The 27987-nt window shown below is 36.5% G+C and overlaps 1 protein-coding gene across 3 annotated transcripts in view; it reads right to left on the bottom strand.

Moving 5' to 3' along the window:
* LOC127861177 (protein timeless homolog) overlaps window positions 1–23916 on the bottom strand; it is a 162930-nt gene extending 139014 nt beyond the window's left edge. Inside the window, exons 1-7 of one of the 3 annotated variants that reach the window (XM_052399576.1) lie at window positions 23873–23916; window positions 10072–10176; window positions 8777–8930; window positions 7876–7993; window positions 5705–5767; window positions 5235–5336; window positions 4333–4373 (exon numbers count right to left, since the gene is read on the bottom strand). In XM_052399576.1, the coding sequence (XP_052255536.1) occupies window positions 4333–4373; window positions 5235–5336; window positions 5705–5767; window positions 7876–7993; window positions 8777–8930; window positions 10072–10159 (566 nt within the window). In that variant the 5' untranslated portion in view covers window positions 10160–10176; window positions 23873–23916. Of the gene's footprint in view, window positions 1–4332; window positions 4374–5234; window positions 5337–5704; window positions 5768–7875; window positions 7994–8776; window positions 8931–9676; window positions 9714–10071; window positions 10177–23872 lie in introns of those variants that run through there. The other 2 variants (XM_052399575.1, XM_052399577.1) reach the window with 2 other exon arrangements.
* Between the last annotated feature and the right edge of the window lie 4071 nt (window positions 23917–27987).

Below are 27987 nucleotides of genomic sequence, written 5' to 3'. Positions count from 1 at the left end.
TAAGGAATACTGACCCGCCCCCTGGCGGCCATGTTTTTCAACGGACCGGAACCATTTTTGAACTCAACCAACAAATCATTAAGACAAACATTTTGACAAAATAACATGAAGATTGGGCATCAAATGTGACTTCTACAGTGTTCACAAGGTTTTTCTTTTTTTTACCTATCGACCTCCTTTTTGACCCAGCATGACCCAGTTTCGAACGAGGTATCAATGGGACAAATGTTCTGACCAAATTTTCATGAAGATCAGACAATAAATGTGGCCTCTAGAGTGTTCACAAGGCAAAATGTTGACGACGGACGACAGACAAAAGGTGATTACAAAAGCTCACCATGAGCACGTGGTGCTCAGGTGAGCTAAAAAAAGCTTAGGCAAAATCTACAAGTGTAATATGCAGAGGTTTCGAGGGCTGCGGATTTTTCATGCCGCTTATGGCATACCCCTGTGGAATCAGTCGTACCTGCCTCCCCCATTGTTTTTAACGAATTTACCCGAACCTCGGAAATGACCCCCGGACAACCCGATCCGCAGAAATCACACCCCAATAGAAGACTGATGATGGCAACCGGGAATAATCCTCGTGGAAATTGTGCAGTGGATGTATATGTTCAAATAATTTCTCATCCAAAATATAATTGGAAGAAATCTTTTGACCAAGTTTCATTAAGATCAGACACTGACAATAAATGTGGCCTCTAGACTGTTAACAAGGTTTTACAATAGTACTATATAGTCATATAGGAAAAAATGCCCACCCCTGGTGGGCATGTTTTTCAACAGACCAGAACCATTTTTGGACTTATCTAAGACGTATGTTCTGACCAAGTTTCATGAAGATCAGACACAAATTTGGCCTCTATGGTGTAAACAAGGTTTACAATAGCCATATATGGAAAAATGCCCGCCCCCTAGTGGCCATATTTTTCAACCAACCAGAACCATCAAACTCGACCAAGATATCATTGGGACAATTCTGACCAAGTTTCATAACATCAGAAAATATATGTGGTCTCTAGAGTGTTAACAAGGTTTTACTTTAGCCATGTATAGCCATATAAGGAAAAATGCCTCGCCACCTGGTTGCCATGTTTTTCAACCAACTGGAACCATTTTTGAACTCATCCAAGATATCATTGGAACAAATCTTCTGGCCAAGTTTCATGATGATCAGACAATAAATGTGGCCTCTAGAGTGTTCACAAGGTTTTACAATAACCATATATAGCCATATCACAGGTGATTAGCGTGTGGCTATGATATTAATTAGGGAAAACATCATTTTTAATGATAAATAATCATATTATAACGAAAAAGCAATTTTTCTGGAAAAAAAAATCACTATCAAATATATATATAACAAGGTATTCAACTCGATATCACACAAAAACAGGGTGCATCTCTTTAAACAGCCATTACTTCAATAATTTTGCAGCGATTTTCACAAACCCGGTCTTATTAAACACAGAAATGAATTTCCTTTCTGGAAATGTATAAATCTTGTTATATTTCTACACATGCTGGGTCAAATTTCAAGAAATAAAACGATACACAATTCGCTTGACCCAGTTGACACAGATCAGACAGAATTCATGAATGAAATCTCCAGTTGTAAAGACACATCTTCGCATTGGACCAATGAAATCATTTGTGTGTTTAAAATGTCAGTTAGTTGAAATGTATGTAAACAAAGGTTTCAAACGGCGCTGGACAGTTAGTTTTGATGCATAATGCAACGGCAAGCACGCTAAGAATGTTTTTTCATACGTTTTATTGAATTATGGTATCAAGGTCTGTAAACATTGCAGGGAAAATGCCTTTTACTCCCTGAAGATTTCAGTCTGAGATACTGTGTTATCAATGTTAACTGGGTCACGCGAGTTGTGTATCGTGTTATTTCTTTAAAGTTGACCCAGTATTTGTAACAAGTGCTGTTTGTAAAACATGCGAGCCCCCCATATGGGCTCTCCGTTGTAGTGACAGCCATTGTGTGAATATGTTTTTTGTCACTGTGACCTTGACCTTTGACCTAGTGATCTGAAAATCAATAGGGGTCATCTGCCAGTCATGATCAATCTACCTATCAAGTTTCATGATCCTAGGAATAAGCGTTCTTCAGTTATCATCCGGAAACCATTTTACTACATATTTGTATTTCGGGTCAAGGTGTACTTGACCTTTGACCTAGTCACCTCAAAATCAATAGGGGTCATCTGCGAGTCATGATCAATGTACCTATGAAGTTTCATGATCCTAGGCATAAGCATTCTTGAGTTATCATCCGGAAACCATTTTACTATTTCGGGTCACCGTGACCTTGACCTTTCATCTAGTGACCCCAAAATCAATAGGAGTCATCTGCGAGTCATGATCAATGTACCTATGAAGTTTCATGATCCTAGGCCCAAGCGTTCTTGAGTTATCATCCGGAAACCACCTGGTGGACGGACCGACCGACTGACCGACTGACATTTGCAAAGCAATATACCCCCTCTTCTTCGAAGGGGGGCATGAAAATATTGCAAGACATGTACATTTCCCGAAAGGAAATTCATTTATGCGTTGAATAAGACCGAGATCGTGAAAATCGCTTTAAAATTGATGAAGTAATGGCTGTTCAAAGCGAAGCACCCTGTTTCCGAGTCATTTTGAGTTGAATACCTTGTTATATATATATTGCCTCTAGAGTGTTAACAAGGCAAATGTTGATGCCGCACAACACACAACGGCAAAAATCACAAAATTAATGCTCACCATGAGCACAATTGTACTCGTGTAAGCTCACAAAAACACTGACTGTGAAACCAATATTATTCTTCATACACTTATACATAAACTTGACCGCCGATTTATTGTCAGTTTGACATAATCAAAGGAAAGCCGCTTCCTTCAAGAAGCCATAAAACAACAGCTTCTCGCCGATAAACTTGGCTTCCTTTGTCTTACTCAACATGCGAAACCAACTGTGTAATAGCACGTGAATAGCTTTGCCTTTTGAATCTTTGACTGAGAATGAAGGTGGAGTTAACGGTTAAGAGCTCTTATCGATGTGTTGATATTGAACATGTGATTCACGCATGTTTAGTCCCAATTATTTGCAATCATAATTAATTATTCCGTATAAGCTTTGAAACAATGAATTCATTTGTCTCAGTTTCCGCCAAAGGCCGAGTAGTTACGGTACACCAACTTCCCATACATTTTCAAAAAAATGGCAAACATTTGTGTTTACGAAATTCTTAAAACACATGGTCAAAAACAGCAACAGTCACTTGTTGGATAATTAACAAAAGTGCCAGGTAATGGTATGTTTAAATACACTAATATTTGGATTATTTCATATCATTTAAATGTTGAACACCATACTTGTGTCACACAATCGTTCTATGAATTTGATACTGACGATGATTTTACTTTTTTTCCAGATTAATATTTTTATTTTAAGACCATTTTATTAAAAGACCACTTTTGGTTACTCCCTTTTGTGGTCTCTTAAACAAGATTTACTGTAATACTAAAAACACTTTTATTCTAAATTTTGCAGTATTCTTTTAGTAAAACAACAACCATTATTTCCAAATTTAAGTCAAAACGCCGCTAATTTTCCCAAACCAAAGGGACCTGGCCCCTTTCCCAAAATTGTGAAACAAAACTGATTATAAAAAATTTCAAATAAAAATCCATACAAATTTCATGTCAGCAAAAATAAATGAATCAAAAGTCGTTGAAAAACATGAAGCAGGCTTTGCGGATATCCGATACTAGGATTCTTTTTTGATGATTGTACATTGCCTAGCGACCAGGAGGTCATGGGTTCGATACCCACATTGGGAGCGTTCCTTAGATTTCCCTCATAGACGCCCAGTACTGGTTCTAGGCCCAGGAAATGGACTCTAGAGAGTTACAAAAGACACCCAGTACTGGTTCTAGTCCCAGGAAATGGACTCTAGAGAGTTACAATAGACACCCAGTACTGGTTCTAGGCCCAGGAAATGGACTCTAGAGAGTTACAAATAAGCCTTTGGCTTAAATAGCTAACCCAGCTAAAATAAATAGGTTTAAACTAATTTAATATTTTAATGACTGTAAAGCGCTTGAACAAAATGTTCTATTGACTAACAAACAAACTGGCACATACAAATCAATAAACTAACACAATTATCAAGAGTTTCTCTTCAAATAAAAGGCAAAGAGTTGAATAAAGTCCGGCAATCAAATACACCATATATAAATTTTGTCCCAATGATGAAAAGGTACCATGTGCCTTCTAATTTCAATGTAACATGATACCTTTTTGCACCAAGGGGGCCATAATATATAGCTACTTACCACAACACTTGATCATGAACACTGGCATCATCATCAGTTCTCTGTAAAGAAAACAGTTGATAATTCAAACATAAGACGGCTATACTACAAAGATCTTAAATTGAAATGCAAACAACATAGTATTGGCTAATTGTAATAACAACTGACTGCATGACAACAGAGTTCTGACAACAGATGCTTGACAATGGATGCATGACAAAGGATGTCTGACAATGGATGCATGACAATTGATGCATGACAACAAAACCCTGACAATGGATTCATGACAACAGATGCATGACAATGGATGTCTGAGAATGGATGCATGACAACAGATGCCTAACAATAGATGCATGACAAAGGATGCCTGACAACAGATGCCTGAAAATGAATGCATAACAGAGATGCATGACAGCAAATGCATGACAATTGATGCATGACAAAGGATGTCAGAGTACGTATGCATTACAACCAATGTCTGACAATGGACGCATGACAACAAATGCATGACAACAATTGTTTGACAATGGATGGATGATCAAGGATGTCTGACAACGTATGCCTGACAACGTATGCATGACAATGGATGTCTGACATTAATGTATGGCAATCGATGCCTGACAATGAATGCAAGACAACTGATGTCTGACAACAGCCTGCCTGACAACAGATGCCTTACAATGTTGCATGAAACAGATGCCTGACATTCAATGCATGAAAACAGATGAATGACAACCGATACATGACAACGGAGGAATAACAACAGACGCATGACAACAGACTGATCAGAAAAGCTCATCTGGAGAATTTCCTTCTAAGACGAGCTTAATATTTAAACCAAAATATTTTTTAAAAATCAATGAAAACCCATAAAAGTAAGCAATCCTCAAAAGGTTTTATGAACATATGGCCATGCTGCTCACCTGCTCAGTGTCCGGGTTGGGAGGAATGTGCAGCACGTTCCTGATCAGTATCAGCAGACGCTCAATGAGAAGTCTGTGCTCTTCGTGACGATGCTCCCAGTCCTGCAGATGTTTGTTCATGTGAACTTAATGCGTGTGCGTAGTGTTGTCCAAGATTAGCATGTGCAGTCCAAACAGGTTAATTATGGACAACTCTTTACGCAATAACTGATTTTTTTTTTCAAAAATAAACAAAACAAAAAACAAGCAAACTGTTAAATTTTTCTAAAAAAAAGAAAATATCAAGTCTGCCGCTATTTTACTAATGCACAATCAGTTGTTTCAATGTAGAACGTGCATCAACTTTTAACATTGAAATTTGGCCGAATAAAACGGCACATAATACACAGTCTAGTGACGGTAGTAAAATTTGGGGTAAAAAAATGCACGGAATACACAGTTAATTTTGGTTTAAGTTTTTAGACTCATACCAGCTTCAAGAGGTCTCCAAGCTTGCCTGTTATGGCTGCAAATACGTCTTCATTGATAAAGGCCTGAAAAATCATTCACAACATACTTATCTGATAATGTTCTCAATAAACAAGCAGCGTTTTTTCCCCCACCATTTTAGGAATGGGGACAGGTCCCTTTGGATTGGGAAAAATCTAGGTGTTTTGACCAAAATTGGGAAATTATAGTGTTATTTTTATAAAAAGTATTCACAACTTAGAATAAAAGTGTTTTAAATATAACAAGGGCTGTTTGTAAAACATGCATGCCCCCCATATGGGCTCTCCGTTGTAGTGAGAGCTATAGTGTGAATATGTTTTTTGTCACTGTGACCTTGACCTTTGACCTAGTGACCTGAAAATCAATAGGGGTCATCTGCCAGTCATGATCAATGTACCTATGAAGTTTCATGATCCTAGCCATAAGCATTCTTGAGTTATCATCCGGACACCATTTTACTATTTCGGGTCACCATGACCTTGACCTTTGACCTAAAAATCAATAGGGGTCATCTGCGAGTCATGATCAATCTACCTATCAAGTTTCATGATCCTTGGCCTATGCGTTCTTGAGTTATCATCCTCAAACCATTTTACTATTTCGGGTCACTGTGACCTTGACCTTTGACCTAGTGACCTCAAAATCAATAGGGGTCATCTGCGAGTCCTGATCAATCTACCTATCAAGTTTCATGATCCTAGGCCTAAGCGTTCTTGAGTTATCATCCGGAAACCATTTTACTATTTTGGGTCACCGTGACCTTGACCTTTGACCTAGTGACCTCAAAATCAATAGGGGTCATCTGCGAGTCATGATCAATGTACCTGTGAAGTTTCATGATCCTAGGCCCAAGCGTTCTTGAGTTATCGTCTGACAATCACCTGGTGGATGGACCGACAGACCGACATGAGCAAAGCAATATACCCCCTCTTCTTCAAAGGGGGGCATAACAATTAATAAGCTGTAACTTGTAGAGTTGGATGGGAGATGAACTGATTTGTATGTCCCAATTGAGAAAAATATATACTTTTTTCCATTTGGAATGGGGTCCGATTTTGAAAAAAAAATAATTAAGGGTTAACAAACATGGATCAATCCCCCTATGGTTTGCCCAAAAATTAAAAGTGGTTAATTTTTATTATGTAAAAATCATTATTATTTGTGTTACATTACTTTTCGTTGATTTCTTAGGTAGACTGATCCATAAATGTATTATCCGACAAACATTTATTCCTTATGTTCAACTTTTAAAAGACCAAAATATTAAGGCGGCAAGAGATATTGTCCAACATAGTCCATACACACTTCCTGGGTTTGTATTGTCTCCCCCCCCCCCCCCCTCCCCCCACATAATTAACTGCTTAGAGTGCATTACACCAAGTACTCAGCGCTTTTGTAATTATTGAAAAAGTACCACAAAAAAGGCACTTTCCCAACGGGGAAAATACTAAAAATTTCCGAAAAAATACCAACTGACTGAAGGCTTACCTCCCCCCCCAAATGTTTTTTCCCCATAAAATGTGTAGTTTAGTTAATTTCCCTATACAGCTATGGCTTGAACCTAAGTTAATATAATATTGAAAACTTAACAAAACTAAATTATTAATTTTTAAATTTTCATTAGCAACAAATCAAATACACCAATTTCCCAATATGAAGACTTCAAGATGCAAATTTTTCCAATTTTCACGATTCTGGTTTATTTTTCCCAATTTGGCTGGTACTGGTACTTTTCCAAGTTGGGCAAAATAAATCACTGGTACTAATATGGCACTTGACACTTCCTGTAAAACACTAACGCTTCGTCAATACCATTAATTTTTTTAGGTAGATAAGCGAGGATTAGCACTAAGTATTAATGTTAGAAGAGCTGCAAATAGCTGGAAGCACTTCAATCTGCTTCCAAATAGTTTGCCATTGATATTAAAAGTGATTTCAATTTGATATTTTCTAAGGTTCAACTTATAGCGCTGGACTTGGAGATATTTCACATGTTAAGACTTAATAAAAAATTATTCTTTTTTTTTTGTAAACCTTCAATTGGGAATTTTTAGGTGCCATATGGGAAAAACATATACTTCTTTCCATTGGAAATGTGTCCTCCTACTGGACCACAATTGGAACAAAAAAACAACAACACTTTACAATGTACCTCCTTCATAGTTTGTAGATGAGACTCGAGGTCCAAGTAATTATTGCGCAATGTCTTCTCTTCCGGAATGTGACTCTTGAAACACAGGAAGGCCGGCTGGGTCAGGTTTACCAGCAATCTGCCAACAAGAAAACGCACAGCGCTAGTACAGTGTAATACTCGAGCCGTGTTCCGGGAAAACAGGGCTAAAGTGTTGTCAACTGAAATGCCTGCGCAGTCATAACTAGATTTTCACTAAGAAGAGACTTCCTTTCAACAAAACATACCATACAAGCGGAAAGAGCGCAGGCTAATCTGGGACTATGAAACATACCAAACAAGTGGAGAGGGCACAGGCTAATCTGGGACTATGCATTAAGCCCCATTTTCCCAGAGTAGGGCTAATGATGCGGAGTTATCGAAATAAGTTAAAACCTATAAAGGACAGCTTAGTGCATCAAAAGGTGAAGACTTGCAGGGACACTCTCAGAAAACCCTAATGTGTATTTGAACACTTGAGTTGATTTCCTGGATAAAACCAGTACTTAAAAGACTGCGAAGCAAAAACTAGAAATTAAAAATCATTTCTGAAAATAAACATGAGCCAATAATTTCAATGTCATAAATGAAAGGGGACCAATCGTTTCTATTGACAACTGTATTTAACCCTTTCCCCAATAAAAAGAACAGTGAAAATGCCTTTTGCAACCAGCATCAAATCAGAACAGCCTGTGAGTAACTCGCAGTTTGTTTGGGTTTTATGCTGTTTGCTGCTCATTAGTTTGCTGCTTTAATACTTGAATCTAGAAAGAAAGGTCTTAAACTAAATATCGCTTTCTAAGGGACTACTTATGCGTAAAAATACGTATTTAAGTGATAAAGGGTTAAACAATATTAATAAGAGGGGTTGAATCCCTTCTACCTGATGACCGTTTCCCAGAGTGTATTGTCGCCGGTGTAATGGACAAGAATTGGGATCAGGTCATTCTGTACGATCTGAGCATGCCCCAACTGGCGTCTGATGTCACAAGTGTCGTCCTCACGTTTAAGGAAGCGAATCAAGTCTTTCACTGACTCTGAAAAAAAGAAAATGGTACTTGTAACATCAGAAATGGTAGTGAACAGGTTTTTTGGCCATTTTGGGAAAAGGAGTCTGATCAAATTGGATTTTTAAAAATCAATAAAATGGAAAATTCGGCGGGGAAACAATAGACAAAATGGACCAAATTGGGATTTTTTATCAACAAATATTGACACATCAGGCCTTTTCCTGGCAATTTTGGGAAAAATCATAAATTATATGATTTAATTAAATTTAAATTAAAGCAAAAAACTTACATATGAACCTTGCTTGAGAAAAAATGGGCAAGCATGTTAAGTGTTGTCCCAGATTAGCCTGTGCGGGGGAGGACACTTTCTGCTTTTATGATATATTTCATTTAAAGAAAGTCTATTCTTAGCAAAAATCAAGTTTAGGCGAAAAAGTAATTCCCTAATTAGCCTGTGCAGACTGCACAGGCTGATCTGGGACAGCACTTTACACACATGCATTAAACCCCTTTTTCACAGAGCACCTCCCATATGTTTTCCCAAAAACAAAGTTGGAAATTCTATATTTTGCCATACAGTGTGGAATTAAAACTAATCATATGTTACTTGGATACCTAAACAGTCTGGTTCCTTCACATACTGCTACCCCTCCTGGTACCTGAGTGCACTGCATGCTGTAATTTCAATACATACCTAAACAGTCTGGTTCCTTCACATACTGCTTCCCCTCCTGGTACCCGAGTGCACTGCAGGTTGTTACTTCAATACATACCTAGACAGTCTGGTTCCTTCACATACTGCTTCCCCTCCTGGTAACCAAGGGCACTGCAGGCTGTTACTTCAATACATACCTAGACAGTCTGGTTCCTTCACATACTGCTTCCCCTCCTGGTGACCAAGGGCACTGCAGGCTGTTACTTCAATACATACCTCGACAGTCCAGTTCCTTCACATACTGCTTCCCCTCCTGGTAACCGAGGGCACTGCAGGCTGTTACTTCAATACATACCTAGACAGTCCGGTTCCTTCACATACTGCTTCCCCTCCTGGTAACCGAGGGCACTGCAGGTTGTTACTTCAATACATACCTAGACAGTCTGGTTCCTTAACATACTGCTTCCCCTCCTGGTAACAGAGGGCACTGCAGGCTGTTACTTCAATACATACCTAAACAGTCTGGTTCCTTCACATACTGCTTCCCCTCCTGGTAACCGAGGGCACTGCAGGCTGCCTGTAGCTCCACGTGCATCGTCATGGTGACAACTGCAGCAACTAAAAGTGTCATGAGATAGATCTATATATGTGGCACAAGTGAATATGCATAAAACTTGAATGTGTTGAAAAAGAGTCAGATTAACAAAAGATAACACATTCTCTTCTATAGGGCATTTCATCAAAGTCAGTGGTATCATAGAAAAGAAATTTGAAACAAGATGTGTTTGTGAAACACAATGTCCCCCTATATGATGTTTGACCTTGTAGGATGACCTTGACCTTGTGAAGGATGACCTTGACCTTTCACCACTCAAAATGTGCAGCTCCATGAGATACACATGCATGCCAAATATCAAGTTGCTATCTTCAATATTGCAAAAGTATTCATAAAATGAGCGATTTTGGCCACATATATTTGACCTCTGACCTTGAAAGATGACCTTGACCTTGACCTTTCACCACTCAAAATGTGCAGCTTCATGAGATACACATGCATGCCAAATAAGAAGTTGCTATCTTCAATATATCAAAAGTTATTGCAAAATGTTAAAGTTGGCGCAAACAGACAGACCAACAGACAGACCAACAGACAGGGCAAAAACAATATGTCCCCCACTACTATAGTCGGGGACATAAAAAGCCGCCCTACCCTACCTCAAATATTGTGATGCTTTTTTGAGATAAGACATTACGTTTGGGTGATTTATCCAACAAATTATGAACAAATGAATAAAACATGTCATTTGAGTGATCCACTATCTTTCAGAAATGAGCATAAATGGGAAAAATCCTGAACTCTAACAAGGGATTAAACACGCCACCTCCAGAGTGGTACCCAGACACTCAGTGTGGCTAAAGAGCTACCGGTAGCCTAACAGATAGGCTTTTGAAGGTGACCTTATTTCACTACAGCATATATTCTGTTCATATACATGTATCAAATCAATACGATTCTTACATATCAGTCATTTTTTTCCTTCTTTATAAAGCACATGAAAATTCAAACTTTCCAATTGTTGTCCAAAACACATCCCAAATGAAGATTTCCACACACATTATTCAGTTATTTTACCTATGCAGCTACATAGGTTGAATTTTAGTGAATTTAATTTTGACATATTGGCAGCACTTACCGTAATTACTCTATGTTTTTGGACACTTAAAAATAATTATTTTTTTTCGTGTCCGAAAACTTAGATACGAAAAATATTCACAAAATACAGGTGTCCGAAAACTTAGAGTCGAAAATTGAATACCATGCCGTATAGTATAAATTACAGTTATATGTGTTTGCACTGCATTTTAAATAATTTTAAAAGCTTAATTTATTTGACAGATCGTTACTACAAGGTTGTAGTTTGACCAACGAGTTCAAAGATGAGCATACGATGTACCGATATTCGCTAGTATGAACCTGTTATTAACGCAACAAAAGCAAACAATGAATTCTTTGTTTGTTAATTTCCGATAATTGTTGTCTTACACCTCCCATTGTTCGTAAAACTTGCAATAGGGAGCATCACACTTTGAAGGGTTTATTATTTGTCAGTTATTTTACTGAGAAGGGGAAGTACCATTGCGGTAGATAAATAGAACAGTTCTGCTGTGAAATCACTAAGTGCTAAGCTGACCGATACATAGGTCACGTGGTTTAACCACAGACAAAGGATTCACTCATGCGGATTCACTCATGTTTATTGGCACTACCCCTGGTAATTGTCATAACGCTTATGCTATCGGGCGAAACCATTGATTCATATCGGTTTACAAGGTTATTTACCCTATAACACAAATGTAATGGTCCGTTGCCCTCAGGCATGCACCTGTCATGTTTTATGATGTTAATCTGGTTGTAAAACCCCATGATCGAAGTGTCATTAGATAGCGTAAACAGGACCGAAATTTGGTAAAACGGCGCTGTAAAATAGACTGTCCGAATACTTCGAGACATTAATTATGGACGAAAACTCGTGTGTCTGAAAATTAAGAGTCACGAAAAATAATTATTTTTGCTAAAAAACGGGGTGTCCGAAAACTTAGAGTGTCCGAAAACATAGAGTAATTACGGTATTCTCAATTTAAAAGTATTTGTTAGAAAACAATAAAATACCAATTTCAAGACGTGAATTGTCTCATTCTTAGCCTTTATCGCACTAGTTTTTCCCACTTGGGCTTATACCAGTAGTTTTGCCAATTGTGCCAAATAATCACTGAATGTATCAATCTAAGTTAATACTGCAAAAATGTATCAACATTTACCTGTCTGAATCACAAACTCATTCAAATGATAACATTAAAGCAAGAAATAATTGCTTTTATTTAATTTGTTATTCTTTCATACGTTTTATACACCATATCAGTAACTGTCCCAATGTTGCCGACTAAAAGAGTCGCTACCGCTTAGGTTGCAGCACACTAATCCTTTTCACATAGTGATTTGTGATGTAGCTGATAACAATTTTCAATTATTCACACCATACATGCAAGACGACCTGATCTTGGCGGGACAGTCCTGCTTTTGTGGTGTTTATCCCGTTGTCCCCATGTGACAAAATTTGTCTCGACATTCGTAAAAAACAACTAACGTTCTATAAATTCACAATAAAATTCGCTTATCAAGCTCTGTCTGGCTTAAATTACCATCACAAATCCCTTTATTGCCCTCAGATTAACAAACCATAATCTACTAGTCGATTGATCCAGTGTTGTTTTTGACACCTTAACAGTGATCTTTCTGCAAATCATTGATTTTATCGGGCATTCACACCATGGTGTTTAAATGATAGGGGTCGCTAATTGCTAGCAATAGATGCATCTTAGTGCATTTAAAGCAGACGGCTTTTGCATTTCATGGCCCAAATCAAGTCCAAAGATATTATTACGCTGGATTCTGTGTATTATACCACCTGATGTTAAAAAACCTGTCAAAACACCAATTTGGTAAGTGAAAACAAAATCGCCGACATTTTCTTATATTTTCTCCTTTGATAATCTGCCACATGTGTGCGCAATGCCGACACTAATACTGCCATTGTTTGCTGTGTGGAATTATCGGTTATCTGATCTACTGATAGCAATAGGATTTGCTACGCATCACTGACCACTGATGCAAGTCGCCTTGGTTTATTCCAGTTGAGGCATTGTGTACACGCCGGTCTTACCGACAATAGTGTTTTTGTTTTTTTTTGACGTAACCATCTATGTATAGAATGCCAGGCTCCCGACCTCATTTACAGTTTTTCAATCGGCTCTTGTTATTTGTCAAGGCTGCCAATACAGCCATTGTTCCGTGATGGTCATTTATTGTTATGCTTGACGATTTGTACAACTTAAAACAGTCCGAATCTCACTGCTAAATTTCAGTCATAATATATTTGAGTACTGAGCTTAACCAATATCACAAACAGAGAACCAGACTTACACATTAAAAGTTTAATCCAAAAATGCAGTCAAGCATGTGGGAACATTCCATTAAAAGTCAATGACGCCATTTAAACATCGAATAGAAATAACCAAATGCTAAACAGTGACTTATTGTGCGCAAAGGGGATAAAATATAGCATTACAAATATATACTATCTTTATTGTTATTGTTATGCGTTTATTATATCGCCATGAGACATTGTCCGGTCTTTTAATTATTGATTTCTGATTGGTACTGACATGAGCAGTAACTGATGAAACCTCTTCGGTACTGTCTGAAAACCGTACAATCTATGGATATTGCTTATGTCCGTAATCTTGCTATCTATTAGGAAAGTAAAGCACTGCAATATTGTACTTTAAAGCAATATGTCAACCAAATAATATATTGATTGCGTATTTGCTAGGTTACAGGTTACTGGTTTTAATTTTCTGCCGTCAAACGATATGCATGTGCAGAGGACGTATATCAACATGTTTTCGGACAGTCGTTTTCGGATACGAATGGTTCTTCGATTTTAATTATTTTTTTACGTCCTTTATAACATTTTTATAGAACGACGAATAAACATGCAATGTTACGAATGGTCTGGTTGACAATATTTCGCAATGTACTGACCAAAAATTGCACATAGAAAGACTAAAAAAAGAACAATATGCTAGGGCTCTGCCCTATATTCCCTTTATCCTACATCCTCAGGCTCTTGGCTTAAGTAGTAATTACATATGAATGAAATGGGTATTTTGGCCAAATTAAGCACACGTTTTACAGTTTTTACGAGAGCAATATCTCTTTTACATCATGGCAGTTTAAAATAAAATGTTTAGTATTAGTTAGTGTTTCAGCATATTTTATTTTAGATATATGTATGTTTATTAATTTTGAAACATTAATATTTAAGTACCTTTACGCGTTTGATCAAAGGTCTGCTCACTTCTCCCCAATACCATTGGAAGGAGAAGTCACTTCTCCCTAAAATTTTGGGCTAGGATGATCCCTGTAGGCGGGTAGGGGGGTGAGAGGGGGTATAATGTGGGGTGGGGTCATTTATAATATGAAGTTTAAAAACAAAAAAAAAACAAAAAATTGGGGGGGGGGGTTGGGAGGGAGGGGGGCAGGGATTCTGGGTAGGGGCGTGGCGTATTGGTGGAATTCATTGTGGTATTCAGGGAAGTGTTGTTTTGTCAAAGTATTAATAAAATGTGATCATAAATAAAGAAGTTACGGCAATTTAAGCAAAAAGTTCAAATATCTAAGTATTAAAGGGGCCATAATTCTGTCAAAATGCTTGATACAGTGGTCTGCTCTTGCTTATAGGTTGGGGTCATGTTGGTAAACAAGTATGCAAAATATAAAAGCAATATGTCAAAGGATATAGGAAATATGTGGGGTGGTACGCAAACTTTAACATAGATTTATCAATAATATGCATATTCTTAGTATAAAAGGGGCAATAATTATGTCAAAATGCTTGACAGGGATTTCAATAGACGCAGAATCCTGCGTTTTGACGCAAGCAAATTAAAAGTGACTCGTTTTTGACTCAACCCTTTTTTCTGCCGTGTGTCATTTTGACGCATCGAAAATTTGACCCGTGCGTCAGTCAGTTAACATCTCAAGTTCCATGGTAATAAATCCCGCTGTGCTCCTAATTGAAATTAATGTTTAAGTATTTGAAACTCAGTCTTTTATCGAGGGAATACCCCGGGAGTTGTTTAACTTATCTGATCTCTTCCAATACACGTCACCGTCTAAATAGTGCATGCGCACTAACTGGGTAATTAGCAGCAGCGATTACGTGATATTTGATTGACCATCCAATTATTGCAGGGTCTTTTGCAGACTTTGCAGACGGCACAGTTAAAGAAAGTCGGCAAAAGTAATTAAAATAAAAAAAAATTGATAAAAGGTCTATTAATTAAGTAGATCAACTAGTATGATAAATCCAGCGAGTTTCGTCAGTTTGTTAATCCACCGATAATTACGAGTTACACCCATCTTATATAAACTGGAATCACAGTTCATTTTTAATACTTACAAGTCATAATACTACACATAAACATTGAGAAAACACATTTCCTCGATAATATATAAATTATCAGAGTAGAATTTAATTGCTACGTCGACATTCGACACTGTAAATGGTCGACGTTACATTCAACTCGCGTTCAATTCAAAGCTGGCGATTCGAATTGCAAGTAATGGTGATTCAATAATGGAGAAAGCATTAACTGGATTTAAAAACATTTGATAAGGTTTGTTCAACCAGATAACAAAAAGAAAAATTTGGATTATTAAAGTAAAACTATTACAGGTAAGGCATTCTTAAGTGTCCATATTTCTGACATGCATAGTATTCGGATATACTAGATGTTCCATGCATTTAATTGTTTTTTGTTAGAAAAGCTATCATAGCAATGATGATAATATAATAACGATAAATATGTGATGAAAAGGTGCTACCGGCACAGATCTTAAATGTGTTAAAAGACTTAAAAGTGTTATAAGGAAGTATATTTTAATGTACCAATTCATTAAAATATGTTGTGCTATGTATCATGGTATTGTTATTTAATAAAGCAGTATAACTTTTTAAGATATTGTGTTACTCTTAGAGCATATTTTTATCAAAAAAATTGAATAATACAGACAAAAACACAATTAACGCGCTTCAAAATTGACCCCAGCATTTTTCAATTTGACTCCTCAAAATTTCAGTCCAGGGGTCGTTGACTCCTGGTTTTTAAAATCTATTGAAATCCCTGCTTGATACAGTTGTCTGCTCTTGTTTATAGGTTGGGGTCATGATGGATAACAAGTACGCAAAATATGAAAGCAATATGTCAAGGGACATTGAAAATATTTGGGGTAGTACGCAAACTTTAACATTTGCTGCACATTCTTAGTGGAAAAGGGGCGATAATTATTTCAAAATGTTTGATAGAGTTGTCTGCTCTTGTTTATAGGTTGGGGTCATGTTGGTAAACAAGTATGCAAAATATGAAAGCAATATGTCAAGGGACAATGAAAATAATTGGGGTAGTACAAAAACTTTAACATTTGCACGCAGACGCAGATGCTGACGCTGGGGTGAGTAGGATAGCTCCACTATATATATTTCATATATAATAGTCGAGCTAAAAACAGTGCTCTATGCACGCACATAAATGTTGAACGATTACACCTGCCTCTGTCCTAAATGAATATCAAATAGAGGCATTCCATGAAATTTCATGTCATGGATTCGTCCGCATAGTGCACATGTGTTTACTTCCATAAATGGTGAAAGTCTGTGTTAATAAAATTCCAAAACACATTTATTGTCAATTTTTGCGACAAATAATGAGGTTTTGTAAGTAATACAGTACAGCCAAAGCGGAACAAACGATCCGCGGCGGCAAGGCGAAACGAGTCGATGCCGCGTCAGTCGTTGAAGCCGCGTCAGTATGCGGCGGCAAGTCGCATTTCGCCGCGAAACTTCGCATCTGTCCGCCGAGGCATGCCGCGGTCCGCGACATGATGCCGAGTCGATGCGATCATGATTTTTTTATTTTATTAGTTACATGTAGTTAACAAATTGTGAAAGAACAATTATAATAATAATTAAAATCATAATAAATTTATTGTGCGCGAATTGTATTAGCATATACATGTAAGCATAGTTAATGTGTCTGGCCAATTATTAAGTTTGTTTCCCGCCCGTAGCGTATGTATTTCACACATAAACAAGGTCACGTAATTATGTTTTCGCACATACAAGTGGTCAAGGCTCCAGCAATATTATGGTGGATTTATAAATTAATTGCATGTTGATTCCGCTATTATATTTTAGCTGAGACAATTAGCAGTTTGAAGCCACATCAATAATCAAGACGGTGACGACGTATCCCTTGCAAAAAGTTAACCCACTTTCATACCAAAACACACTTAAACCAACATAAAACTGTGTTTTTTCTAAGTTTTTCTGAGCGGAAGTTGGTTTTTGCTAATAAAAGCGAGTTTTATGTGAGCTAAACTGTGCTTAACTGAGTTTAAAGTTGGTTTTTTAAAGTAGATGTGTGTTAAAGCGAGTTTTTTTGCTGTAAGAAGTTGGTTTTTTATGTGTCAAAAGTGAGTCTTTTTATTTATGAGTTGGTTTATGTGTGTTTAAGTGTGTCTTTTTGTTTCATAAGCGAGTCTTTTACAACAGAAGTGGGTCTTTTTATAAAAAGAAGTGGGTTAAAGCGAGTTTAAGTTGGTCTTTTTATAAATAATTTGAAAGCCGCAACAAGGCTAAAAGACTCACTTTAACACACTTATCAATAAGTTGGTCTTTTGTTTATTAACATAACTCAACAATAAAACAATAATTCTTCAACTAGGTTTTTGTTTCATGTTTATAGCCATATATTATCAAGGTGAATTGTAAAGGGGCTTTTTTACAGCTTGTTTGCCATTGCACCTTTTGTACATTTATGGGCTCCCCATAATTTTAAGGAAACATTGGATAAAAATTGCTCTTTCAGAACATCACAGGTTCACAGATACGATAAAAATGTTAAAATGTTCAAACTTAGTTTTATACCTGAATATGAAATTGTTTGTCTTTCACTTTGAATCAATACATAAATATTAAATATATTATAAGAACAATCACACATCTATAAAAATGTGAATACTTCCATTTAATTCATGTTCTTTGGAGAATTCAATAGACTTACAGTGTGTTTTTTTATTCATTTTTTGAGGGGGAGAGTGACACTGTTTCTATAATAAATAAAACTAGTTTCAGTGTGAAAGTGTTGATTAATATATGGAAACTTATGTGGGCTTGCCAGCATCAATTATATCTCCTCAACATAAAATCAATAACTATTTTAACTTTCTTATACTGATATTTAGCCCCAATACAATTAATGCCTACCACATTGACCTTTAACATACAATTAAAAAGGCAATAAAAATAAATAATATTTATACTATTAATATTATTTGCTAACACCATTCAGCATGTTTTTTTTAAATATTCACAATTAAATATAATATGCTAAGGGTGCTGTGTATTATTCAATAAATACATATATGTTGGTGTTGAAATCAGTAGATATTTCTCAGATTTAGTAATTGGCTGACACACATAAGAGATTATGTAGTTTTGTTAATTATCAGCTTATTATAACTATTGTTTGAATATGAGTATATAAACACGTTTTATTTTGTTCATATTATACAGTTAATATCTCTACTAATTACCCGATAAGCCCGTATATTACAGTTTTCAAGCAAATGCTGGTAAATATTTACGATACACAAACATTCTCGATATTTCCTTAAGTATCAAATACATTTTGGCATTTGTTACTATTTATAGAGATGATGAAATAACGTCTAATCGGGGCGTTTTTTTTCTCCACTGAACACGCGATTAACGCCTGACGTGATGTTCATGTATTTATACAACACAAAATACACCCAAACTTTCCAAGCGACGTTCTACATGTCTGCATAATTTTCGCGCCCTTTTTATGAAACAAAGGATATTTTAGCACTGTTTATTTGACGCTAGAATTTGCCAAAGGACGCGTAAGCATTAAAATTCGGAAGTGTGTTACGGATTACAAATTTAATAATGATAATCGAACGAAACATAAACAGTTGCGCGTAATTAGTTCTACGCTACACATACATGTATGCACATGTAGGTGGATATCTTTTCACTTGATCCGCCGCGTACGTATGCGGCGGATTTACTCCGCGAAAGTACGCGAGGTTAATACAGACTTGGCGTCGTTGCGCGGATCGATGCCGAGTGCCACGGCGATACGCCGCGTGAACACACGATTCGGCCGCCGCGGACTAATAATCTGGCCGTGGCGTAGCCGCGGATTATGTTTGTGCCGCTTTGGCTGTACTGTTTACTGATTACTGACTACAGTATGGGTAGCATAATTGATCGTTTTAGGTGTCCTGATTTTTGGTCAATGTCCTGACATTTTTAATGGAAAGTCATGATTCTGACCTGAAAATTTCTGGCATGTATATTTACACTGTTCCAAATTTCTACATAAAATTGTCAACAAAAATAGTGTGTTGAAACATTGTTGTGCCTTTAACCCTTTCAGTGCGGGATCCGAATTTTGAAGGCCTTTGCAAACAGTTTGGATCCAGATGAGACGCCACAGAACGTGGCGTCTCATCAGGATCCAAACCGTTTGCTATTCTGATAAAATTCTTTGAAAAAAATCGAAGAAAATGCTAATTTTAGAAATTCAGCAGACAACATTTTAGCAGACTACAAATTTCCCAGCATGCAAAGGGTTAAGGGTTCATGCAAAGGATAATGTTTGAAGGTAGTCATTCAGGTAAATTTATCGTATAAGTACCTGTTATCGAACAGCACCTATTATCGGAAGTTTTGTTTTGGTTCTGTATGCACATGTGCAAAAGTGCGCATGACGTCACATTGATAAACAAATGGTCTCACATGAAGTCCATGACCTACTTGCCTACTTAGCTTGAAAGAAATGCCCCAAAAACAGGTTAAAGGGATGCATTTATTGTTATTAATTTACACCGTTTTATATGTTTTTGCTATTACTTTTTGAATGCATTTATCAAAACATGCATTTACACACCAAAAAGCATATGTCCGTGTGCAATTTTGATTGCAGCAGACGCAGATTTTTTCGCCGAGTCCGGGTCACGTGATAGTCATGTGACTTTGTATATAATGGAGTAGTATTTATGAAGCGTCTGGTAATTGGTCATGTTTACATTGGCCGTCATTTTGTTTTGTCTGCTAGAGGTAACAATAACCAGGGAATCATTGTTATAAATTCTTGAAGGCAGTTTGCTGGAAAACTTTTCAGATAAATCATTCAATGATTGAACTGTTAGTCATTTGTTAAAACAAAATGTTTTTGTCATTTTAAGTGTTTAATTTTAAGAAAATTTAACGTTTTTTCTTAGTTGTTTGATAACTGGTTCGTCCACCATAATGTGTTTCTTAAGTTCATAGGGTCAATCCGTGAAAAGTCGGACAAAACTCTATATCCCAAAGCTATTGTATCATTATATAGAACGTACGACGAGTCGTTTCGGGGATTACCTCCGCTTATAAAGTCAAATGAGCGTAGTTTCGAATTTTGGTGAGATCGATGATGTTATGTGAAAACACCGCGATTTACATTATGTAAATGTTGCTTGATGCGAATCGCTATGACTCGGACAGAGTAGTCGAAACTCGGACACACTGTAGCTGAAACTCGGACAGTTATTTTTGCGTAGTTAAATCTCGGACTGTGGAACAGTAATTAAACCAAACTTAATTTATTTACAGTAAAATGAATTGATTTGAATGTAGCAGTATTTTACGTGTGCTGTACTATTTAATGCTGCTTCTTATGTAAACTGCTGGACTAATTTTAATTTGCTTAATACGTATCAAGTATTTGTTATTTATTGATAAAATTTGATGTGTCATTTCGTAAAGAGTCTCCAGCTTTAACAGCCTTCAAAGCTTGCTCTAAATCATAGTGATTATACTGAAGAATCTTTCCCCGCTTCCGCGCCATAGCTGAAAGCCAAATATGAAAAGCAATGGTGATGGCAACGATAATGAGGAATAAAACCATGTTTTTGATCATTTCAATGAAAAATTATTAGTGCGAATAAGTGTTCACCAACATGTGCGCACTTTACATAAAGCTATCAATTACGTAGCTTTTCACGGAGGGTGCAACCTCCTTCATTTGAGTACTTCCTTATTTTGCTGCGTTTGTTGCTGTCTACATGTAAGTAAAAATTATAATTTAAATGGTTTTAAAACTTTGTGTATAAAAAATAATATTTGGCTACTTCAGACTGCGTACGACCTTAACCCCTCCTAGGCTTCAACCTCATTACTGGCAATTATGTAAGATCGCACACCGTGCTTACGCTGTGCGGTTCCTTACCTACTAAGATGACTTTTCGAGATTACAACAAATCAAATTAATGCAATAAAAATGGAAATAAAATAAAAGACAAAACGGACATCTGAAACTATGTATGTTTAATAAATCTACATGTATTTTAAAATACATAACACTTGTCATGTTAATCTGCAAAGCGCACAAGCATTCCATTATTACGAGCACATATCTGGATGGAAGCTACATGTTCATCCTTTGCGTAAAATCCCAAATTACATCGTTGAGATGGACCCACACGGGTACGGAATACAGGCTCAAATTTCGGTTTAATTAAAATATGTCCATCTATCAAATTGAGTCTGTGTAATTCCGATATGAAAAGAGCGTCTTGGCGACGCAAATAGGCACACAATCTATCTGATGGGTGTGCGTGGATGGCAATGGCATGTCGGTCAAAAGAGTTTTCCGGTTCCAGTTTTCCACAGTATTGGGGGGCAACCTGGAGAGCCCTTTGCCCATGGTGATGCATGCCGACTGCATATAGACCTTTAATGAGGACTTTCTTCATTGCCTATAGAGATTTATAATTTTAAAATGCAAATGAAATGGCCTCAACGCAATTTTTAAATCAATACTTAATGTGTGTGGTGGGGGATGCATGCGGGCGTGCGGGCGGGACGGTGTGTATTTCGAAGTTTATTAGGTCCTTCCGCGCAACTACCTAATCAGATTTTAAACTAACAAAAGTTTGAACAAAATTTGAATTATATGCAATTTTTAACTATTTACTGAGGTAATAATTTTGAGGTGGTCTTGTGCTGTGGGGAAAACAGTTGACCACCAACCAAACTCATATGCTCCAGGAGCGGGTATCAAACCTGGGTCGCCTGAGTGATAATCGAGTGTGCTAACCAATGATATAGCCGGGCAGTCGGTATTTATTTCATTATAACATTTATGACCTGTACAGGCTTACTGCTGTATTTAGTATATATTGTCAATAATTAGCCATGATTGATAACTTTATGCAAAGTGGCTTCGTTTTTTGTGTGTTTGTTATTTCCTTGCTATTGTCCGAGTTTTAACATTAATGCAAACAAGGGACAAAATTGTCACAAAACCAGGTTTTCATTGTGAAAAAAAATCTGATAAAGGGAGAAAACTCAAACTGAACTTTTGAAATGAACAAACAAAATAAACCCCCTTTGTAAGTTTGTTTTTAAAAAAATCTATTTTTAGTCGTGGCAACCTTGACATTGGAGATATTGACGTGATTCTTTCGTGCGACACACCGTCCCATGATGGTGAACAAATGTGCCAAATAATTTTAAAATCTCACAATGAATGACATAGTTATGGCCAGGACAAGCTCATTTATGGCCATTTTTGACCTTTGAACTCAAAGTGTGACCTTGACCTTGGAGATATTGACGTAATTATTTCGCGCGACACACCGTCCAATGATGGTGAACAAATGTGCCAAATGATTTTAAAATCTGACAATGAACGACATAGTTATGGCCCGGACAAGCTTGTTCCGCCCGCCAGCCAGCCAGCCAGCAAGCCCGCCAGCCAGCCAGCCAGCCAGTCAGCCCGCCCGCATTCGCCAATCTAATAACCAGTTTTTTCCTTCGGAAAACCTGGTTAAATATGTAGTTAAATTTCGGACACTTTTAATTTCGTCAAATACATAATAAATTTTCAGATATTCTTCATAAAACTATTACATTTTATCTCCTTAAACAATAAAACAATCAATATCTTAATGAATATACAATCGTATAGCCGTTGCGCAATGAAAATCACTGAACGAACCTTAGCATTCAAATTGCCCGCCTTTCTGGAAACAATGCGTATCGTCATAAGCCTGTGTGTGGCACGTCATTGGTTTTGTGTTTACATAAACGGTGTCGATGCACATACTGTGCAGATGTATTTTTCAAAGTGAATGGCTATGTGTCACTTAATGCATGTTACTGGGGAGTTCAAGTCGGTTATTGTATATTTTATTATGTGTTTTACTGTCAACTGTCCGACTTTTTAAGACGTCCGACTTTTCACGGATTGACCCTAAAATAAAGTTCATTCTTCTATTTTCTTAATTGGTCACGAACGATGTCTGTTTAGTGATGAGCACTTAGCAGCTGCGAAAAACTGCGGTTGTGTTTATGAAGGGGTGCATATAGACTCCCAGGGCCGTCACAGGAAAAATTATTAAAGGCTCTGGTAGTCCGTTTAGACTAAACTGTCAAGTGACAACTGACATTCGAGTTTGCCTGTGATTTGTTACGACGTACAAATACGGAATCGTCGATGATCAAAATGAGTGCGTACAGCTTAACAACGGGGTCGCTGGGGATGAATTATCTATTTAAAACAAAGTGACATTTGAATGAAGTTAAATGATAAAAACTATGAATATAACAAAGATTTTTACCAGATTGCGTTAAACTTATATTCTATTTCCCGCTATATTTATTCGGTACGAACTTGATAAATTAGTTTTATAAATACAGCAAACTAGGTTACATACTACCTTTTTCTAATTGTTGTGTTTGTCAGCTTTCAACTAAATCTTTCATCTTTACGTAGCGGGGTATCTCTTTTATCTCAATTATCATTTAAAGCGAATCATTAAACCCCGTTTAATTTCAATATCAGATTGATATGAGTTCTAACGATAAAAATGTACGGTCTACATGCATACAAATTAATTATGTGTTCCTGAATACTAAAATTAACATTACAAAAAGTTCAGTCTGTTGAAGTATCCCGTTCTCCCTTTAAGTATGTGTCATAGAAAAAATATTCCAACTACTACACGACACGTCATGGCAGATTTCAAGAGAGTTAAAAAAACCAGTCTCCGTATAATATTTGAAAAGCTCCGAACATATGTCACTGCGTTTGAAAACGGAATCAGTTTCGACGAAAGTCAATTACGTTTATTTAAGCTCGATTGGTCATTGTCGGCTCTGGTACTACTTAGATGTACCTCAGGTACACTTAAGTATACTTAGATGTAAACCGGATACGAAAATAATGCTAAAACGTATTCGGCCAATTATGAGTTTTTTTCCGCCCAAAATCCGATGTTGTAAAACGCGCTATTGATTATGAAACAAAATCCTACTTGAACAAAACCTGCCACATTTTTCTTTTTTTGATGAGTTTCAATTATAAAGAGGCTATTTTACAAAATACTTACACACATATAAACATAATTTATTTGAAAAAAAAAGCAGACAACGACCAATTCAGCGTTAAAATTCCCGGGTACGTTTTAGTATATTTTATGAATCCGGGGTACATTTAAGTATACTAAAGAGTACCCAGGGTACATAAAAGTAGTACTCGAGCCGACAATAACCAGTAGAGATTTATTCAATTGAAAATTGTTTCGCTTCTAAGACATGCATTTAATTATGGTTATGTTTGAACGCACCTGATGCTAATTGAAAATTTCATTTCCTGCGCACTTTATACGAACAAGGCTTACTTTTTCCTCTACTTGTTACTCTAGAAGAAACAAAAAAGCTTAATACATGTGCGTTAAGTGTAGTCCCAGATTTGACTGTGCAGTACGTATAGTCTGATCATGGGCGACACTTACAGCCTATATGGTATTTTCTATTTAAAGAAAGTATCTTCATAGCGACATTCCAGTTGAGGCGGAAAGTGGCGTTCCTTATAAGCCTGTACAGCTGCACAGGCTAATCTGGGACGACAATTTACGCATAGAGTCTATGCATTAATCCCCGTTTTCACAGAGTGGGTCACATATTGATATTTACGAACTCATTTTTATTTTACTGATTGTAATAGGTGTGCCTATTTGTATTTACATATCAAATATATATCCATTTGAACCAATACTTCAGATTAAATTTTTTAAAATGATTTGGGAAGTACGGAATTTATTTTTCTATAACTGAACATTTATTATTCAGTCAACTATGACAAATGTCCTTTCACATAAGGTTGAACTCAATGGTTATGCATGTAGATCTTAGAATATTTAGCGCATGTGAAACTTTTAAGGAGGTACAGACTACAATATAATTCCTCTCCTGATACTACGAAGCACTGTAACTTCAAAGTGCGGTGACACCATGTATCAGTTGGGCCTTGGTCTGGGGAAACTGGGATAAGTGCATATACTTTAAGTGATGTCACAGATTAGCTTGTGCAGTCCTCAATGGCCTATCAGGGACGAAACTTTCCGCCTATAATAGATCTACGTCTAGGTATCCGTAAAACGAAAAATATTATAAAACATAAAGTGTCGTCTCTGATTTGTCTATGCGGACTGCACAGTCTACTCTGGGATCACACTTAACGCCCATGCATTTAATTTCATTTTTTCTTCGCGGATTTAACAGGCTAATCTGGGATAACACTTTGCGCACCTGCATTAAGCCCGGTTTTCCCAGAGCGAGACTCATATATTCTCTGCCTTTTTGTATAATCACGCAATATTATACAATGTGCATTATGAATTAACAAGCAGTTAACAAGCAGTTTACAAGCAGTTAACAACCAATAACTGTATTATTCCCATTTTAATTATACAACGTGAAGGTTGTCCCGGTCATAAAGACGTGAACAGATGCATACAATCTCACTTTATAAGCATAGTAAGATTCCTAATGAAACTTAATTGTAATTAACACAACTTTTTTTCGACATACTTATGCATTTTAATGCGGTAGAGAAACATAAAAAAATGTAAATTATTTTCCGCGGGTTCTAAACATTATACATTACCGTTGCTATTATGACTTACGTAAAAGGTTAACTACATGGCTAAACGTACGGTATATATCACGTAAAAGCAACACGTGGTGTGTATCACATGTCTTTTCACACGGAGGTATGATGCATTTTACTATTGTCTGACGTTGTTCTTAGAAAATAGAACATGCTTACATAGTAATTAATATACTTTTAACTTTACGGATTATATATGTCGGGTCGGTATGTTTTGCAATTTCATTTGGTTTACATGTTGTATGTTAAATCGGCTCTAAAAAGACTAGTGAAGTATTTAAATGTAGCAACTATATCGACGTACGGATTAATTCGCCAGCGTAGTATATGACATTGAACATGTTTTAAGTTGAAAGTCTACTGTGAATCCATTTTATTGTAGCACACTTTTAGCCTAATCTTAATGGGAATTTTTTTATAGCTGAATACTTGAATTTTGAGAATACATTTGACCGTAATGCATGTGCGTAACAGCTTTGCTCACAGATTAGCCTGTGCAGTCGCAAAGGCTAATCAGGGACGACACTTTTCACCTAAAATGGATGTATGAATAAAAAAGACTTTTGTTCAACGAAAAACTCCGTAACAGCGGAAAGTAACGCCACTGATAAGCCTGTACGGACTAATCAGAGACAACACTTTAAGCACGTGCTTCAACACCTGTTTCCCACGTCATTTCCTCACAATGTATTTGCTTACGTATATTTGTGACAAGAGGGCCGAACTGAGATTTTTACATTTCCGATCATAATAAAAGCTTATTTTTTAGCTCAGATTAACAAAGAATAGCATGCACACTAGCTCAGTCGAATTCAATCGCTTCTTCAGCATAAACATGAGAAAAATCGCAAATGTTTCAGCTACATACTGTCTGTCATATTGGTGACAATATTGGTGCAATCGAAAAAAAAATCACAAAAAAACCCCCGTAATTTACAAACGTTGTGCACTAAGAAATTCAATGCAATTATCTCAGCCTTTTTAAATACAACGAAAAAACAGCTTCGAGTACCGGTATTTGTATTTGCAGTGACGATCGGTTGGCATGTGTTCACTGGACTGTGTTTATCAAATGAATATTCAAACAGCACTGGAAGATAGTGTAACGGTGGTCGTAAATGGTACGTAATGAATTCAAATTATCTTACTGAGTTAATTAGGATATGAAATATTATAAAAATAACTTTGTGTAATTTACTTGATTAATGATATTACATCCGCATACGGTAAACGAATATTTTTTTCTGGGGTTTTATTTCTTTGTTACTTGGTAAGATGAAGCAATGAAAACGATCGCGTTCAGGTATTCAACATAATAAACAACAAACGGTAAAATTTAGCACTATAATACGCCACTTTTTTGCAATTAATTAAATACATAAATTAAGTTCTCTTAATTCTTATTTTTCATTGGTTATTATACGTCAATTAATATATTGGTCGAACTTAAACCAATTGTTACACTAAAATATATTTGTGGGGTTTTCACAGCATTAATGTTAGTGTATCTGGTCTAATTAAGATAATATGTAGCGAAATACTATGCACGAACATCGTGACATTAAGAAGTATATTGGTATATCGTTTAATTTAACATACATTATGCTTAATGCAAATTGTCAGCCTACACAAACAAATTGCGTATTTTTATAGTTACATTGGTTGTATGTAACCCCTCCATTATGCTCACAATGAGGTGTAGTATTATAAGGTATGGGTTCGATATTTAGGTCAGAGTACACTAATCTTAGAGATCTGTTTGTATTTTGACATAATTTCATA

This window comes from Dreissena polymorpha, chromosome 15 (genome assembly GCF_020536995.1).
Source record: "Dreissena polymorpha isolate Duluth1 chromosome 15, UMN_Dpol_1.0, whole genome shotgun sequence".
NCBI lineage: Eukaryota > Metazoa > Mollusca > Bivalvia > Myida > Dreissenidae > Dreissena > Dreissena polymorpha.
Note: the sequence above shows the minus strand (reverse complement) of the source record. Positions and strands in the feature narration are given on the sequence as shown.